General features: G+C 33.1%; 2 protein-coding genes across 2 annotated transcripts; one reads left to right on the forward strand and one right to left on the reverse strand.

The window, feature by feature from the left end:
- Positions 1–1,930: 1,930 nt before the first annotated feature.
- Positions 1,931–8,261, forward strand: LOC122281703 (heat shock 70 kDa protein 16-like). Its single transcript, XM_043093440.1, has 10 exons — positions 1,931–2,089; positions 2,497–3,794; positions 4,432–4,644; positions 5,156–5,251; positions 5,345–5,494; positions 5,899–6,099; positions 6,866–7,012; positions 7,093–7,221; positions 7,312–7,442; positions 7,782–8,261. Exons 2-10 carry the CDS (start codon positions 2,625–2,627, stop codon positions 7,870–7,872), a joined length of 2,328 nt encoding a protein of 775 aa, XP_042949374.1. The 5' UTR covers positions 1,931–2,089; positions 2,497–2,624; the 3' UTR covers positions 7,873–8,261.
- A 2,407-nt stretch (positions 8,262–10,668) lies between these two features.
- Positions 10,669–11,085, reverse strand: LOC122282533. The gene has a single exon (XM_043094470.1). It carries the CDS (start codon positions 11,083–11,085, stop codon positions 10,669–10,671), a length of 417 nt encoding a protein of 138 aa, XP_042950404.1.
- Between the last annotated feature and the right edge of the window lie 6,546 nt (positions 11,086–17,631).

Here is a 17,631-nt window from a genome sequence, read left to right on the forward strand (position 1 = left end):
GGACGATGGTGTTAAGGTTTTAGTCTCGAACTCTTACACCAAACTCACGCTGTGGGTGTTAGGCGTATAGTGTTAAAATTCATGTTGTTTGTGAATAATATTTAAGAGAAGTGCACCGTCATTTTAAACCTTATAAATTAATATCATTTTATATTGTAATTTAATTAAATTAATTTATAAATTTACTTTTATGAGATTTATTTATGACTATATCATTTCTCAACATTTAATACAACATGGTTTCATATATTTAATTTATTCTTTTCTGAATTCTAAAAAATATTTGGGATTAAAAATTAGAAGATTTTCTAAATATAGGACAATCATAAATATAAATCGACTTGAAGCTTGTACATTGAAGAGGATAATCTGTTTGAGATTGTGAAAAAAAGTTTGGAATTATAGTGAAAAATATAGCTTATAGAGTTACGACTTATAACTTATAGTTTAAGTAATAAGTTCTATTATTAAAAAATTATTTACTATTTAGTTACCATATATTTCAATCAAACACGTTACGTTTGATTATAAACAAATTAAAAAGGTGTTGTCTGAAATAGAAATGATGATTATTTGAATTTTAAAAAATGATGACTATATCCCTAAAAACTTAAAAATTATATGGATATTTTTATCCATTGACAGTCTTTTTAAAATTCAAATTACATTATATATTATTCAAAAAAATATCAAACGTACTTTTTAACTTATTTGAGATTAAAATTACTTCACTATGCAACACCTAAATAATCTAATTTTTTCATTAGTCTCAAAGTACCGCAAACATGGGCCATAGAAAAAGAAAAAAGGAATGTGATCATGACTTGTGTTACTTTTGTTGAAAAAAAACCATACGTTAAATTAAACATTAATTTATGTAATTGCTGCCCATCTATTCAATCATCCTCATATACAGAGTGGTCCAAAAAGTATTATCTCTTTGAGTCTTTTGATTGGATTGTCTTTTGTAAAAAGAATCTACCGTCAAATGATTCGCATGTGGAAGAAGCGGCTTTCCCATCCTAATCTTTGCAATCTATTGGGTATAAGGGTGGGAATGTATTCCAATAAGCGACTTTGAATATTTTTTTTTTCACTCGTGTCTATATTCAACAATGTTTAAGTTCATGGCCACGGACCCAAAAACAAAAGTCATCCCCCGAGTGTCATGCATCGTGTGAACAGCAAAGAGGATTGGACAATCACACAACTAGGATAACGGGTAAACCCGCTGTCCTAGACCACGAGAATTGAGATAAAAGCATTCAAATAGTCATATGGATAATGTGTGATGTTAAATCCTTAATTTGATTATATTTAGAATTTGTTTGATAACGAGTGAATGAGGTAATCCATTCACCCATCCAAGTGAGGGAGGTTACCAATACTGCATTAGCAATACACATTAATGGAACCGATTATCTGGAAAGTGAGACATAACGTTATTAAATTTTTTTGGAAAAACATAGTTGTAAGTATAATTATGTACTAATCTGTACACTAACTTGATGTGATTGATCAAAAAGTAAATTTTATTGAAAATAATATTAATTTAAATTTTAAAAATAAATGAATCAGTATTGATACGCAGATTAATACGCGATTTTATTTATATGTAACAAAATTCATTTTTTTTTTTTTAATAGGAGAAGGTAGGGAATTTAGAACTCAAATTTTTTATTTAAAAAAATAGATCATATGTCATCGGCCATCAGCTATTGACAAGACACATAACATTATTGAATCAAAAATCTTAACCTTAAATTTTTAGCTAAGCTGTAGACCAAACTACTGTCGTTTTGCTTCTCCCGGTCGGCGAGCGCGACTCTTTGACCCAAAAATCAACAACTACAGGGGTTTTAAAATAAATGTGCAAAAGTTAAGGGTACCACTAAAAAAACCATTATTCTGGTCCAGCCCCACCAGACTCGCTTATTATTATTTCTGAAAAATGGTGGTGCTTTCGCGAACAAGCCGCAGGTTTTATCTCTCCGCCACCGATCGCTTCCTCTAACGTAATCTTCTTCATTTTCCTGGTTTCCATTTCGGTTTCGTGGAAATTTTCGTCGAAAAATAGTCTCTGAATCAGGTAATTCTTCCTTCTTAACCCGGCAAAGTTCTCTGCTGCTTCTCGAATTGGATTTTTTATGGATTAGCTTATGAGATAGAACTTCTGCCTTGTTTTTGGCTGCTGCGACAATGGGAAGAAATTTTTTAGTTTCTGTGTCTTTTTGTTTGGGCTTTAATAGTTGCGAGGTCACTAGATGTATGCTAATTGATTGGCTTCGGATTGAACTTGGAATTTAGAATATTTTGATTTAGTGATCACTACTAATGTATGGCTATAATAATTTTTAACACCCTTTAATTTTTAGTTTGCAATGAAAATTTCCTTGGTTCGAGTAGAGTGAGTTTACATTTCTTTGGATATTGGTTTACGGGCTTGGGCATTCTCACCATTATGTTTTCTTGTTTAAATTTTGAATATTGTTGTAGGGAAACTTAAGGTTCGTGGAAAAGATCCAAGGTATAAAGTCTTGAGTTGGTTGGTTGGGGAAAGTGAGAATTCGGACTTAATCAAGTTGCTTCTTTTTTCGGTTTGCGCTGAAACCAAATCAGTTGAAATGAGTGTGGTGGGATTTGATATTGGAAACGAGAACTGTGTTATTGCCGTGGTGAAGCAAAGGGGTATTGATGTTTTGATGAATGATGAATCAAAACGTGAAACCCCGTCTGTGGTATGTTTTGGGGAGAAGCAACGGTTTATGGGATCTGCCGGTGCTGCTTCTGCAATGAAGAACCTGAAATCCACAATATCTCAGGTCAAAAGACTAATTGGCAGGGAATTCTCAGATGTGGATGTGCAGAACGAGCTTAAAAAGCTGCCTTTTGAAACTTCTGAAGGTCCGGATGGGGGCATTTTGATTTGCTTGACGTACCGGGGTGAGAGCCATACATTTACACCAGTGCAGATTATGGCAATGCTCTTTGCTCATTTGAAAGAGATAACAGAGAAAAATTTGGAAATGCCCATTTCAGATTGTGTAATTGGGATCCCGTCATACTTTACAGACTTGCAGAGACGCTCATATTTGAATGCTGCAACAATTGCTGGGTTAAAGCCTTTGAGGTTGATGCATGACTGTACTGCTACTGCACTTAGTTTTGGAATTTATAAAACAGATTTCCCCAGCTCTGGACCAACTTACGTTGCATTTGTTGACATTGGTCATTGTGATACCCAGGTCTCTATTGCATTATTTGAGGCTGGGCATATGAGGATATTATCACATACTTTTGACATAAGCTTGGGAGGGCGAGACTTTGACGAAGTTTTGTTTACTTATTTTGCTTCAAAATTTAAAGAGCAGTACGGTATTGATGTGTACTCTAATATCAAGGCATGTATCAGGCTGAGGGTAGCATGCGAGAAGCTGAAGAAAGTGTTGAGTGCAAACCCAGAGGCACCTCTAAATATTGAGTGTCTGATGGAGGAGAAAGATGTCAAGGGATTTATTAAGAGGGAAGAATTTGAGAAGCTAGCTTCAGGATTATTGGATAGGATGAGCATTCCTTGTAACAAAGCCTTGGCTGATGCAGGGTTGGCTGCAGAGGAGATCCATTCTGTTGAGCTAGTTGGCTCAGGATCTAGGATTCCAGCTATTACCAGATTGTTAGCTTCGATTTTCAGGAGAGAACCCAGCCGGAAACTGAATGCGAGTGAATGTGTGGCACGTGGATGTGCTCTTCAGTGTGCAATGCTTAGTCCAGTTTTTCGAGTTAGAGAATATGAGGTTTGTATTTCAAAATGAATTCTCAGTTCTTGCCCCCTCTGCTTTTTAGGACGATCGGGAGTACTCATACTCCAGCAGCTCTAGAGGAGTTTGCTCACTTGCCAGTATCTGTTCTGAGCATACTTCAATAAACATTTAAGCCATAATGTTTATCTTTAGCCATACTTCACTGCTTATGTTTAACCAAACTGCTATAGTATATCATTCTATTTATTTGAATATCATAGCATCATATAGCTTTGACTGTGCAATGCACAATATATTCCAAAAAGTGCATTACTAGGCATTACGTATCTAGTTTTGGTGTGTTTTGAGCTCAGCTGCCTTGCATGCTATGGATGAAAATAATGATAACAATAATAATAACTTATAAGCAACTATGGTTTGTCTTAAACAAAGACAGGATCATTCGCATCCATTGTAAAGTTCCGGAAAAAACATTGTTGACCATTAGGCCCACAGGTCAGTCATGTTACTAGCAATAAATCTGTTGATCGTCGAAATGGAAATAATATGATTTCCAAAGTACTAAAATTGTGCCATCTTGTGGCATATGATCTGACTTAGTTAGTAGCTTATATATCTGTTTAGTCTTATTCTATTTTGTAAGCAATTCCCTATGCATTTTATCATACAGGTTCAAGATATTATACCTTTCTCCATAGGATTTTCATCAGAAGAAGGTCCAATTTGCACGGGTTCAAATGGTGTGCTGTTTCCTAGAGGCCAACCAATTCCAAGCCTTAAGGTTCTATCATTTCAACGAAGCAATTTGTTCCATTTGGAAGCATTCTATGCCAATCCACATGAACTGCCCCCTGGTGTCTCACCAAAGATTAGTCGTTTCATGGTATGCATACTTGGAGGTGTTTTGCTTACATGAAAAATTTTAGAAACTCCTCCTCTGAAATCTTATTCATTTACATTATCTTATTTGAGGCTTCATTTTAAAATAAGCTGTAGATTGATTTTGATGCACATCCTTTTAGTACGCTGCAAATCAATAAGGCCATTCACAAATACCTCAAGCTCGACCCAGCTCTGTGTTTGTTTATCAAAACTAGTGGGCTTGATGACATACCTAACCACAATTTTCCTAGGCTCATCGACAGCTGTCACAATCACAAATATGTAATTATTTGAGTTATCGATTATTTGTATATGGGAAGAGCACTTGGAGCTGCAAATATCAACTGAGGCAATGCGAACTTTGTGTTTTGCTAGAGTTTGCGTCTATCTATACAGTACCAACAATTGTACATTCTATGAACTGAGGACTTCTCAGCCTTGAACTTTTTACTCCTTTTTTCTTGGCATGATAACATTATTTCTATCTTATCAACTATCTTTTCCTTTCACAGATTGGCCGTGTCCACGGATCCCATGGTGAAAAGGCAAGGGTTAAAGTTAAAGTTCAATTGAACCTGCATGGAATTGTCTGTGTTGAATCAGCTTGGGTTAGTGAGGAGTCTCGTTTTGTTTTCACCTATTTGAGTCTGTCATTTTATTTGAAATTTTATGATGTGGTATAAATCTTATTATGACTTCAGTTGATAGAAGATCATGTAGATGATACAGTCACAAGCAGCAATATTTATTCGAATATAGATAAAATGGATGCTGAATGTGCTGCTTCTGATATGGTTGCAAATGGTGTTGAAGATAGTACTCGTGCACAGTCTAAATCTTCACATGCTTCTGTAAGTTTGTAATCAATTACGTCCCTCTTGTGCAGCACTATTTTTTTCTCCGTGTGTCTATCTGTAAGCATGCACTGACCTTGTCCTTAAATTAGTAACCATGTTTCCTTCTTGGATGTTTCAGAAGATATTATTGAGGGTCGGAAGTGCATAACTAACTTTATAATTACTTCTCCACAATATTCTTCATCATGGCACTGGTACTTGTTAGAGGAAATTTTAATTTCTATATTAGTACCATTTAAGAATAAAGCATGGATCTTCAAAGTGGAAAATGGTTTTGATACTGAGGGAGTACATATGGATGAGTATATTATTTATGTTTTTGTCAAAGTTCATGTATTTTTCTGAAAATTTAAATGTTAGTGGGAAATGTAAAATTTACTCATAGAACCCTCCTGCAGGCCGAGGGAATAAGAAGTGATGAAGTGACCAGGAGGCTTGAAATACTGGTTAGCGAAAGTATCTATGGTGGAATGACCGAGGCTGAGCTCTCTGATGCCCAAGAAAAAGAAACTCAGCTGGCCCAACAGGACAGAGCTATGGAACAAACCAAATACAAGAAGAACGCCCTGGAGTCTTATGTGTATGATATGCGAAATAAGGTATATACCTTGTAATTATTCTGACACATAAAATTATGAAAATATATGCTTTTGTTTTATGACTGTACCTCTATTAGCTACCTGGTTTTATGGAGGAAGTAGGACGACTTGATGCCCACGCTCTGATACAATAAATTTATCTTCTGAACTTCTTTTATTTTTTTTTTAATTTTGGCCAGCTTAGTTTCTTGATTGTTAGAGAGGGTTATAGTTCATTGTTACAGGGTGAGTTATAGTATTAGTGCATGGTGCTCGTGCTATTAACTCATCAGTCTTAACATTCATTATTTTGTGGGAAATATCTTAATGCATTAGATAATCTTCTTGCTTTAATCTTATATCAAGATTTTAGCTAGAAAGATGTATTGGTATCCTCAGGTCATATTTATTCCTCGTAATGTAAGTAATATATAGTATCTTAAGCAACAAAAAGAATTTACTTGTTCGATAAAGGTTAATATGTTGTTCTTGATTGCGTTGGATTTAAATGGGCTTAGTTTTCATGATTTCCTTGTAACGGTTACTAGTTCTTAAAAAGGTGTTTGCTTTAGTATACCTCTAGTGTACTTGGGCTATGCCAATCCTTTTATCAATGAAATATCATATTACTTATAAAAAAAAAAAATGTTGTTCTTGTTTGCTGTTCGCATCATTATCCATCTCATGGAATGAGTGGCTGAAACAATTAAGATGGGTGTTTTAGTTTATACTTCCGTCTTTCAATAATGAACTGGCTTTCTGAACTAATCATGTGTATGATAAATAGCTATTCAACACATATCGGAGCTTTGCAAGTGACCATGAGAGAGAGGACATATCCAGCAGTCTACAGCAGACAGAGGAGTGGCTTTATGAGGATGGGGATGATGAAACAGAAATTGCTTATACTTCAAAACTAGATGATCTTAAGAAGGTTATTTTCACTTTTCTAAATTCATTAGTTTGTCTTCAAATTTTCTTCCCCTAGCTTGACTCTCTCTTTGTTTTTAATAGTTGGTGGATCCAATAGAGAACCGTTATAAGGATGAAGCAGCAAGAGCACAAGCAAGAAGAGATCTGCTCAACTCCATTGTGGATTATAGGAAGTCTGTTGATTCAATCCCACCCAAGGATCAAGAGGCGGTATGATATGAAATTGCCAATGATGACTATTACTAATCTCATGCTGTTTTGATGATGTTTCCAATGTTTTTAACTTTCCATTATTTTCAGATCATTAATGAGTGCAATAAAGCAGAGAAGTGGCTAACAGAGAAATCCCAACAGCAAGATGCCATGCCTAAGAACATGGACCCAGTATTATGGTCGAGCGATATCCAGAGCAGGAAAGAGGATTTGGACACGTATTACTCTTGTGATCTTTTTATCTGCATTTCACAAATTTGCAAGTTATAATATTGTTCCATATAGTTAGGACAGAAGACACAGAACCTGAAAGTGGGAGTACAGGATCCAATTTTTCATTAGCCAATTACGTAATCTTTTACTGAAGTTTGAATTTCCAAATTGGTGAGCTTAAGCATTGTACTTTATATCAATGACTTAGGTAGGGAAAAGATGTCATGTATGGAAGGGTATGATACGTTGTGTGGGTAGAATGATTTCATGCATTTTGCATCCTAGCACTCTTCTCACTTTTAATCTCCAATACCTTTAAAGAGTTTAACGATGTTTTGTTGCAGGACATGCAAGGATATACTGAGAACAAAGGCTTCTCCTCCAAATCCAGAGAACTCGGGGCCAGGCCAGCACGACACTTCCAGTCACACATGAGAAATCTGACGTGTTGATGCCTCCATAGGGTTATGACTAGAGATCCTCATCTGATCTTGACAAATGTAGATCAAGCTTCATTTTTTTTTTTTGAAATGAAGTTTCTCTCTTTTGTGAACCGGGACATGGGTGTTAGTAATAGAAGAGGTTTGTAGTCAATGTGTGCCCCATTTTTTTGCGTGAACGTCATGGTCTCTCTGCTGTTGCTTTTTGTATAATTGGTAATGTAAACAGTTGTATCTGCGGTTAAAATTGGGTTCCGCGGGCAGCTTCTTGGTATAGGACTGAAATTTGTGTGAAAGTTCAATTTAGTGGTGTATTTGTTTTACAATCATTTTTGAGCTAAAAATATACAATCGGTGCTTGCCCACATCAGCACTGTGAGATGTCTTCTTGTGTTCTTGAGTAATGTTTCCTCCCTCCCTCACTTACTTTTCCATGGTTAGAGACAGATCGAGACAGGTCTCATGTCAGACTCAGTGCATTCAATTGGCTAGACATTTTCTGGCGATATTTCTGTCGGTTCCTATATAAATTCTTCGTCTTCATCACCAGGATCAGACGTACCTATCGAATGGCAGTTGAAAGAGAGATAGATGTCTGATGTACTATCATATATATCCTTCTTAATTGCTTAGAAAATATATATATATATCCTTCCTAATTTAATGCAAACAGTTCGTATGCATGGTCGCCCCTTGAAGATTGATAGCACAAATAGCAGTAAATTTTCTGAATTTTCTAACAATTAATATAAACACCCAAATGTTTTCACATATTTTTTCGAATTAATGAAATTAAGCTGTGATTTATGTTGTTTTTATTTGAGATTAAATGGAAGCTTATACACAATTTTTATATTAAAATTATTATTTTGCCTTTATATATAATCAATTTGGATAATTTATATTCTTAACTTTTCGACTTCTTCTATTTATTAATGGTAACAAAAATTTTATGTACAGTCACTTTTGCGTATTTTTGTGTGCACTATACTTATGTGATTGATTGTATATTAAAAAAATTAATGCAGTCAATCATATCAGTGAAGTACGTAGAGAATATCCAAAAGTGACTCTATGTAGTATTACTCATAAAATATAAGTTATTATATGGAATATTTTCAATAAAATGAGATTTTATTTAAAATCTTTAAATAATTTTTTTTTATTTATATATAATACAACAACTTAAAATGAGGTTTCAATGCAAATTTTGTACTTCACTTTAGCAAGATCTTAAAAAATTATTTTAAATATAAACAATTCATTATATCAAATATTAAATTTAGTATTATAGAGCCTTGCACACTTTGAAAAATATAAAATTTATTTGATGAAATGGTTTTTATTTTTTTTCAAAAAAAATTAAAATAAAATCTCATTTTTAATTTTGGAGACCTTACAGAGAGTGTGGGCTTAGGCAATGGCCTCAATGGCCTTACCGTTGAGCTAGTCCTATTCCCAAGTAAGAGAGCAGACCATTTCTCAGCCAACAAAACCATTTATCCAACCACTCTCTCTCAAACATTGAAGAAGGCAAGGGATCAGAGGAACCCTTACTATTTCTTTATTGTAAATGTTAAAAAAAAATGGAAGATGATGTTAAAAGCCTCCTCTCAGCCTACATGCCTCTCTCACACAACATACTCCCTAGAGTCCTCTCCTTCTACCATCATTGGAAAAAGGATCTATGGTGTTGCCAGTTTCATGATCAATCCTCCAGAATTTGTGAATTTTCAGAGACTTATTTACTACTTAGCATACTTCTTTTCACAACCATTCAGGCTGTTTATGAGCTTAGATAATCGATATTGAAGCTTAGATTTTAGATTGTTGCATTTCTTTTTTCTTTTCTCTTTCATCAACACGAGGGAGGCCTCTAAAGAGAGAGAGAGAGAGAGAGAGAGAGAGAGAGAGAGTTCGTCGGTGAAAGTGACTGTCTCGTTTCGTTGCCATTAACGGTAGCTTTTGAGCATGGAGGAAATAGTTCGAATGCATAAGGCAAATGAATCCCAGCGTTGGGGTTTTGAATCTTGCTGGAAGTCAAAATGAAGAACAAATAAAATAGAAACCACCTTGGCTGAGTAGTAAATAAAATGGAAACAAAACGTATGGTATCATAAGTCATAACCCATTTATTAAAGCGTTTTTGGATTTTAAAAAAAAAAATGTAGAGTGATTGATAACGCGTCATGCACTTTAATTTTAATCATTACATTATGATTAGAGCTCATATATATATATACACACACGAAGTAGCGGACTGACTCAGCAATTTCCATATTCCACTTGCTGAATGATCACTCAAATAATTGATAAGGAATTAATTAAGAGAATATATATATATATATATATATATTTATATAAAGGGAACTTCTCAAAGTTTTATAATTCAAATTTTCTTTTTGGGAGAGAAAAATCCATTTGAGCAAAAAAAACCTTCTAATATTACCTCTTAAAAGAAAAGGAAATGAAAGGAAAGAAAAGGAAGGGAAGGAAAGGAAAGTGGTATTCACAGTGGAAAAAAAATCTATGAAAAAGTGCCATGCAGTCTGCTTCTGACCCCCATTTCCACTCACTTTCTTTTTACTGTTTACAAAACGAAAGGCCAGTAGTTCTACGTACGTGCGTGACGTTGACTACTTCACATATCCAATAATTCAGAAGAACAGATCAGAGCAAAGAAAGAGTCTTCAATCTATCATTTTCATCCTCATCACCGCCACCGCCACATGTACGTATGTGTATTCATCACTGCAACTAGCTAGCTACCAAATTTACACCTCGAGATTTCTCAATTCCCTTCAGGAATAGTCTGCAGGGCAGGCCTCCAGGATCGTTGATGCGTCTCGTATTGATCGCTGGCATTCATCAGCTGGGCCAAAACTTGATGCACAGTCAGATCCTTAATGTCCACACTACCCAGCAACTCCTCCAGCTGCTTCCTTGTGATCTTGATCTTCACCTCGGTAATTGTAGAGGCGGCACTTGTTGCTGTTGCAGATGAAGAAATAGAACGGCCTCTGTCGTGTCCGAGAAGTCCCTTCTCTTCCATCTTCGAGGCCTTGTCGTCGCCGGCCATCTCATGACTGCGCTTATCCCGGCCAGCTGCATAAAGCCGGCCAAATTCATCTTTTTCCGGACACCCCCAGTCGTCACCACCCCATTGCATGGAAGACTGATCATGACCATGCCGTAAACAATTTCCCATGATATGATCTTTTGCTTATAATTTGTAATTATCTGTTATGTATATATTTTGGTTTTCCGTTTGTTTTATGGAGATCTCAGATCGATGGATCGAGAGAGAAAGCTGGTTTTGGGTTTTGGATATGGACAGGTGTGGGTACTTTTAAGGGTATATATAGAGGGAAAGGTGGGTGGTGATCTTAAAGGGAAATGGGTATTATATATATACAAGGTCATTGGCATGCCAGGTAAATTAGAGAAAGGGTCAAACCCAATTTGTTGCCACGTGTAGTAGATGACATTTCCTACGTGGAAGGTGACTGGGGGCCGGTTTGAGTTTGACCACCTCATGCATGATTCATTTTCCAATTGATGCTAACTGATCAAAAGGTTCTGTGATGACTTCCACGTACGTAATTGGCAACTAATTGAGAGCCAGCCGTTGGTGGGCGCGCGATATAATTCGACGTGCATGGCGGCTTGGTTTGCCTTTACTAGCTTTGAATTTTAATTCAAAAAATAATGTTCAATATTTAGGTTTTGTTTGTGTCTAACTTCATGGTCAAGCTCATGCACAGGTTGCTTGAGCTAGCTACTATAGCTTACATTTTATACATATTTTTTTCAATGAATTTATGGTTTTATTTTCAGAGTTCTTTTTTATGAGAATAGGTTTTTTTTTTTTTTTATGAGAAATATTACAATTACAAACTTATAAAGAAATTCCATAAAAATAAATTCACAAATTAACATGACTTCATATAATATGTTAAATCGATTTTATAAAAAAAGTTTTAAAATTTAATATATCATATTAAATCATGTCAATTTCTGAGTTTATTGTTATCACTAAAGCATTTCTATTTTTTTTTTATATGTTCAAAGTTGCTAATTAAATGGAAATAAAAAAAATAGGATATATACATATACATAATTCTATGGTCATGCATGATTTTTTATTTTTTTTTAAAGTCCGCAGCAATAGAATTATGGTCATATATATATATATATATATATAGTTGCTTGAGCTTGCTTGTCATGTTTTCATATTGAATAATATGTTTTCCAATATTTGTGCTGATAATTATGATTTTTTTTTCTTTATACGTAATTTAAATAGCTGCGAATGATGAACTAAGAATTGTCGACTGAAATGCAAATCTCCGAGATGAACTTCTTTGAATTGTCCAAGCTAAGCTAGCGTACAATTATATTAGTACTGCGTACGACCATGACTTTAGCAATTCAAGTACGGAAACTTAAAATGCCATTCACGTGTTATATATAATTAATTAAATATTAATATTACAAATATTTTGCAACACAATATTATTATATTATAATTATATTCATATTACGTATTGTCTTAACTAAGGTGCCTTCAGAGATGTAAAATAAATTTCAGATTATAAGTATTCTATCTTTAATATACTTAATACTGATTTACACACACAGATATATACATATATATATATATATAATAGAGAAATACTTTTTGCAGTCGGCAGATGTAGTCGGCTGTAAAAAAGTGAATTAATACGAGATCTACATGAAAAAAAAAATTATTTTTATAACTTTTTTTTATTCATGTAGGTCCCCCTGAATATAAAAAAAAATTTATAATTTTTTTTATTCATTCCGTACAGCCGACTGCACGTCGACTGCATTTACCGACTGTATGTAGCAAAGCCCTATATAATAAGATATGATAGTTACAGTTGTGAGTGTACAAGCGAGACGCAATCACTTTAAAAAAAATGAATAAATACAGAATTCATATGAAAAAAAATTAATTTTTTAATAGTAAAGTATTCCACTCTTTTTCAAAACGACTAGCTATACAGTGTTTGCATCGTCTACAACTATATATAACATTATTCATATGTAATTAGTTGAGTTAAAATCTCACGAAAGAGTCTTAATTAGAATTTTTTGGGTTATCTATTTCTTGAAAAAAATAACTCAAAGCTAGCTAAAATATCGGAGCTTTTGCAACGAAAAATCTTTCAATAACCAATCAACTACAAATGAAAACCAGCACACGTGCATACGTTCGCCATCTTTTTACATTTGTCATGCTTTTTAGTTTTTATTTTTTATTTATCGTCAATTACCATCATATATATATATATATATATATATCCAATGAATCTTAACTTCAATATGTCGGCTTTGGTACTAGGAATAGAATTTTAAGGCCCTTAAAATTGAGAAATGTTTTAATAATAAAGAAATTTCATAAAATTAAATATATAATCCAATGTGATTTTATATAATATACTAGAAATATTTTAACCCTTAAAATTACTTTTGAAAGACAAGTCCTATTGTATAAATAAAAATAAATAATTTAGTTATAAATAAATTATATAAAAGTAAATTTATAAAATGACATAATTTAATGTGATATGTTAAATTTTAAAATTATTTTTTTATAAAATAGATCTAACGGATAATCTTTTAAAATTAGGAAAATTTATATAATTATATATATATATATATATTGAAATCCTTAGCCGTTCTTGTAAATAAAAGATCGTATTGAGCAGCTACTAGCACTCTGCCCTGATAAATCAAAACAATATATGTGAAGCCATGAATTTTCATAAAGAAGTCAAGCCGTTTAAAGGAGACCAAAGCCGGCCACGAGCTAGACTACGGCTTATTTTTGGAGGTGTGAAAGGGGCTGAGGAGGGCATCTTCCAGCTCAAAGTAGGTGTGAACGCAGATTAGAGGAAGGAATCTTTGGTCTTTTTAAGGTGCCACTGCTGTTTCACGTGTGCTTGACAACGATTGAATCACCTTCCCATCTCCTTCCCCCTCTTAACCCCAATTTTTTATATATCATCGTCATCATTATCATTAATTATATGACAAATCTTATCCAATTTTATCGACATGTACGAATTCACCCGTTTATAATTATTTTCAAAGGCCGCACGAAAAATTATGTTCGTACTAATCAATGATCATCACTACACAGTAAGTTCGCTGTTTGCTGTAAGACCAATCAACTACGTACGTATAATGAAAAATCAGCACACATATATTGGTCATCTTTTATTCTTTTTACATTTTTAGAATATGCTTTTTATTATTTTTTTTATGGTTAATCACGGCCATATCCAATGAATCTGAACTCTAATACGTCGGCTATGGTCGGGGTAGATTAATTTTAAGGAAAATTAAAAATTTTTTGCTCTTTTTCTTTTCTTTTTTTAGAATATTACCGATAAAACAAGAGTGAAAATGAATAAAAATATTAAAATGATGATCATTTATGTGTTGTTTATTTTTATTTATATAAAAATAATTATATATAAATTTTTTAATAATATATACATACGTATCTCAAGTACAATAAATTAGGTTTAATCAACCTTGCTTTCTATAAAAGAAAAAAAGAAAAGAAAAATCAAATTTAATTACGTATGAATTAGCTAATTATCAAAAGGGTTGGGTTTACTTAATACTTGCGGAAGGTTGGTGGGTCTAAGTCGGCTCCTTCGTGTCACCTTCAAGAATCGATCTTGATGGTTCCTGAAGGTGACACATACATGACCCTAATCGGGTCTTGACCCTATTGTCAGTGTGTGCATGTATATTTCTTTTACGTAAAATTATATTCAACAATTCTATATTATATACTAATTTTTATCTTTTTTTTAATAAATATACGGTGTAAGACTGATAAATATAATAACTTTTCTTTTATAATCGTTAATTAACGTATACTAATTAACAAATGTGTCAATGAAGTCTATACATAGTACTAAATGGAAAGAGATTCATTTAAGAATTTCAAATAAAAAATATATAAATTAGATCATAAAGAATTTATTAGTAGATATTTTACGTGTCGTATTTAAAAACAACATTATATTTTAGATTAAAACTGTGCACTAACGAGGCAATTAAGGTTATTATATATATCCAATTACCCTTCAAAGATAGCAAGAGTGCTACTAATTGCTTGATTATTTATTTTTTATTTATTTATGTTGAAAATTGGAAATTAAGAAAGAATATTAATTTGGTTGGAAACGTCATCGTGTAGCTTTTTTGAGTTTTGACTGTCTTCTTGATCTTAATATTATTTATTTAATTTGTTTTATTCGGCCGGTTCGGTCAAGGTACTCAGATCGACGTTCTTTCAGCCATCTGTGTTGACTAGAGAGTTTCAAATTATTTTAATTTTTTTTTCCAACAAATCAGTAGCTATATATATATATATATATAAAAGATTTTTGCTATCTCTATTCATTTACTTTACTTGAATTAAAATGCTAATTCAAGATTTTTATTTATTTATTTATTGGCATCTGTTGTTTAAATAATTTATTAGTATTACATAAGTTCTCGGTAAGGAGTTTTCTAACCTCAAATATTTTTTTACTCGAGCTTAACAATTCCAAATTTGCATCATATATGCATAATATATATATATATATATATATATAATCATTAGTGTTTTATAATTGCTTTTGACTTGATTTAGTTAATTACTACATTATGCATTTAATAATATGATCAATTGAAGATAGACTACCAATTAATTGTTAATTCATCTTTATAATATACATTTAGACCAACAATTTTTATTTTTTTATTTTTTATTTTTATTTTCCGGATTGGGGATTCGATATTCAACAATTAATAAATTAATGGGTCATACATTAAGCCGATATTTTATGAGATTGGAGCTAACACATGAAACACATGATGGTTCTCCAAGTTGCATATATAGTACGTCGAACGGCCGGAATCATAAGTTCATTATAATTTATAGATAACTGGTCAAGAACTAATTAATTAAGATATTCTTAAATAAAAGAGATGTTGGAAGATAATCGTTTAATTAAGAATGATTTATGCCAAGTACTATATGATGATGAGGGGGCGGGCGGATTTTCCGGCAGTCAAACTATCTAATATTTTATTTATTGTACGTCGTCTCGATCGATCATCTTAATTTGCAAGTCTTTTGATCTATTGCCCAGATGATGATCATGACAATATCCGTGACGCAACTGCTAAAAAATAAAAAACGTTGAATTTATATGTAATTGCGGGCGAAATCATCTTACATCATGAAGATTAGCTTAATTGAAAATTATGAATTCAATAAAAGAAAAATGAATGCTTGTGATGATCAGTTATTTGTGATGAGAATGACTATTTGCAGTGAGATCTTAAACCGATATCCAAATATAAAGTGTTTTCTTGTAGTGATTAATATATAAATAATTTACAAAAATTTTATCTGTATTCATTTTTATGTATTTTTTTACACACTTTACTAATATGATTTGCTGCATTATTTTTTTTAAATTAAAATAATTAATTTAGTCAATCACATAAATAAAGTACATAATAAATATGTAAAAATGACTGTATATAATAAAATTCAAGGAGTTTATTATCGTGACATGTATACTTTTCATCCGCTTAACTAAGTTGACGCATGCTAAGTTTGAGAAGCTGGATATATAATATGAAAATGAAATCATGATTTATGAAGTAGTTTGACTTTAGTGTTTTGTTTACTAATTCTATCTACGTACGTAATTAATTATTATTATTTAAAAAAAAACTCCAAACTTCAAAGAACATCTCAAAATTCAAATAAGTACAACCAAGAGGCCACGATTGTATGCAAAAAAGACAAATAATGTTAGGACCTCACACAATGCAGGAGAGGAAATGAAAGCAACAGAGGAAATAGGAATTTGCTCCCACCATCTCGCCCCACTAGTTAGAATTGTTTTCTGTTGTCCTTTTGTACAACTAGTTATTACTATAATTTTGGAATGTTAGTAATAGCAGTAGGGTTAGTTATTCTTTTCTTTCGATTGGTTAGAGTAACAGGGCTAGAGTTGTATATAAGTTACTTGGAATATTCTTCTCAATAATCAGTCAGCCTTTTCATCATACAGCTTTGCTGCATCTTCATCCTTTTATCTTTTTTTTTTCCCCTGATTCTTACTCACTTTCCCTACAATGACAGAGGAAGGGACCCCTGTTGTTACTCACAACACCATTTCACCATCTGAAAATCCAAAAAACCCATTCTATTTACATCACAGTGATAATGCCAACACTGTGGTGGTTGTTCCACCTCTTACTGTTCCAAATTTCCTCTCATAGAATCGGTCTTTTACCTTGGCCATTTCTATGAAGAACAAACTTGGCTTCCTTGATGGAAGCATACCCACACCGAGCCTCATTGATTCACTTTACATTCCTTGGTTGCGTTGCAACAACCTCATTTGATCCTGGCTTCTTAACTCCATTTCAAAGGAAATAACATCAAATGTGCTATATATCAGTTCAGCAACAGATGTGTGGGAGAAGCTGAAAACCCGCTTTGCTTTGCACAACCTGATAATGTTCGAATCTATCATCTCCAGTAGCAACTTGGCTCTATTGTGCAAGGGGGCCAATCGGTAAGTGAATACTTCACTCAACTTAATGGAATTTGGGAAGAGATGCACAATTATAGGCCTGTCCCTTTTTGCTCATGTGGTTTGTGTTCATGCAAAGCTCTTAATTCTGTGGGTGAGGTTCA

This window comes from Carya illinoinensis, chromosome 11 (assembly GCF_018687715.1).
Source record: "Carya illinoinensis cultivar Pawnee chromosome 11, C.illinoinensisPawnee_v1, whole genome shotgun sequence".
Classification (NCBI taxonomy): Eukaryota; Viridiplantae; Streptophyta; class Magnoliopsida; order Fagales; family Juglandaceae; genus Carya; species Carya illinoinensis.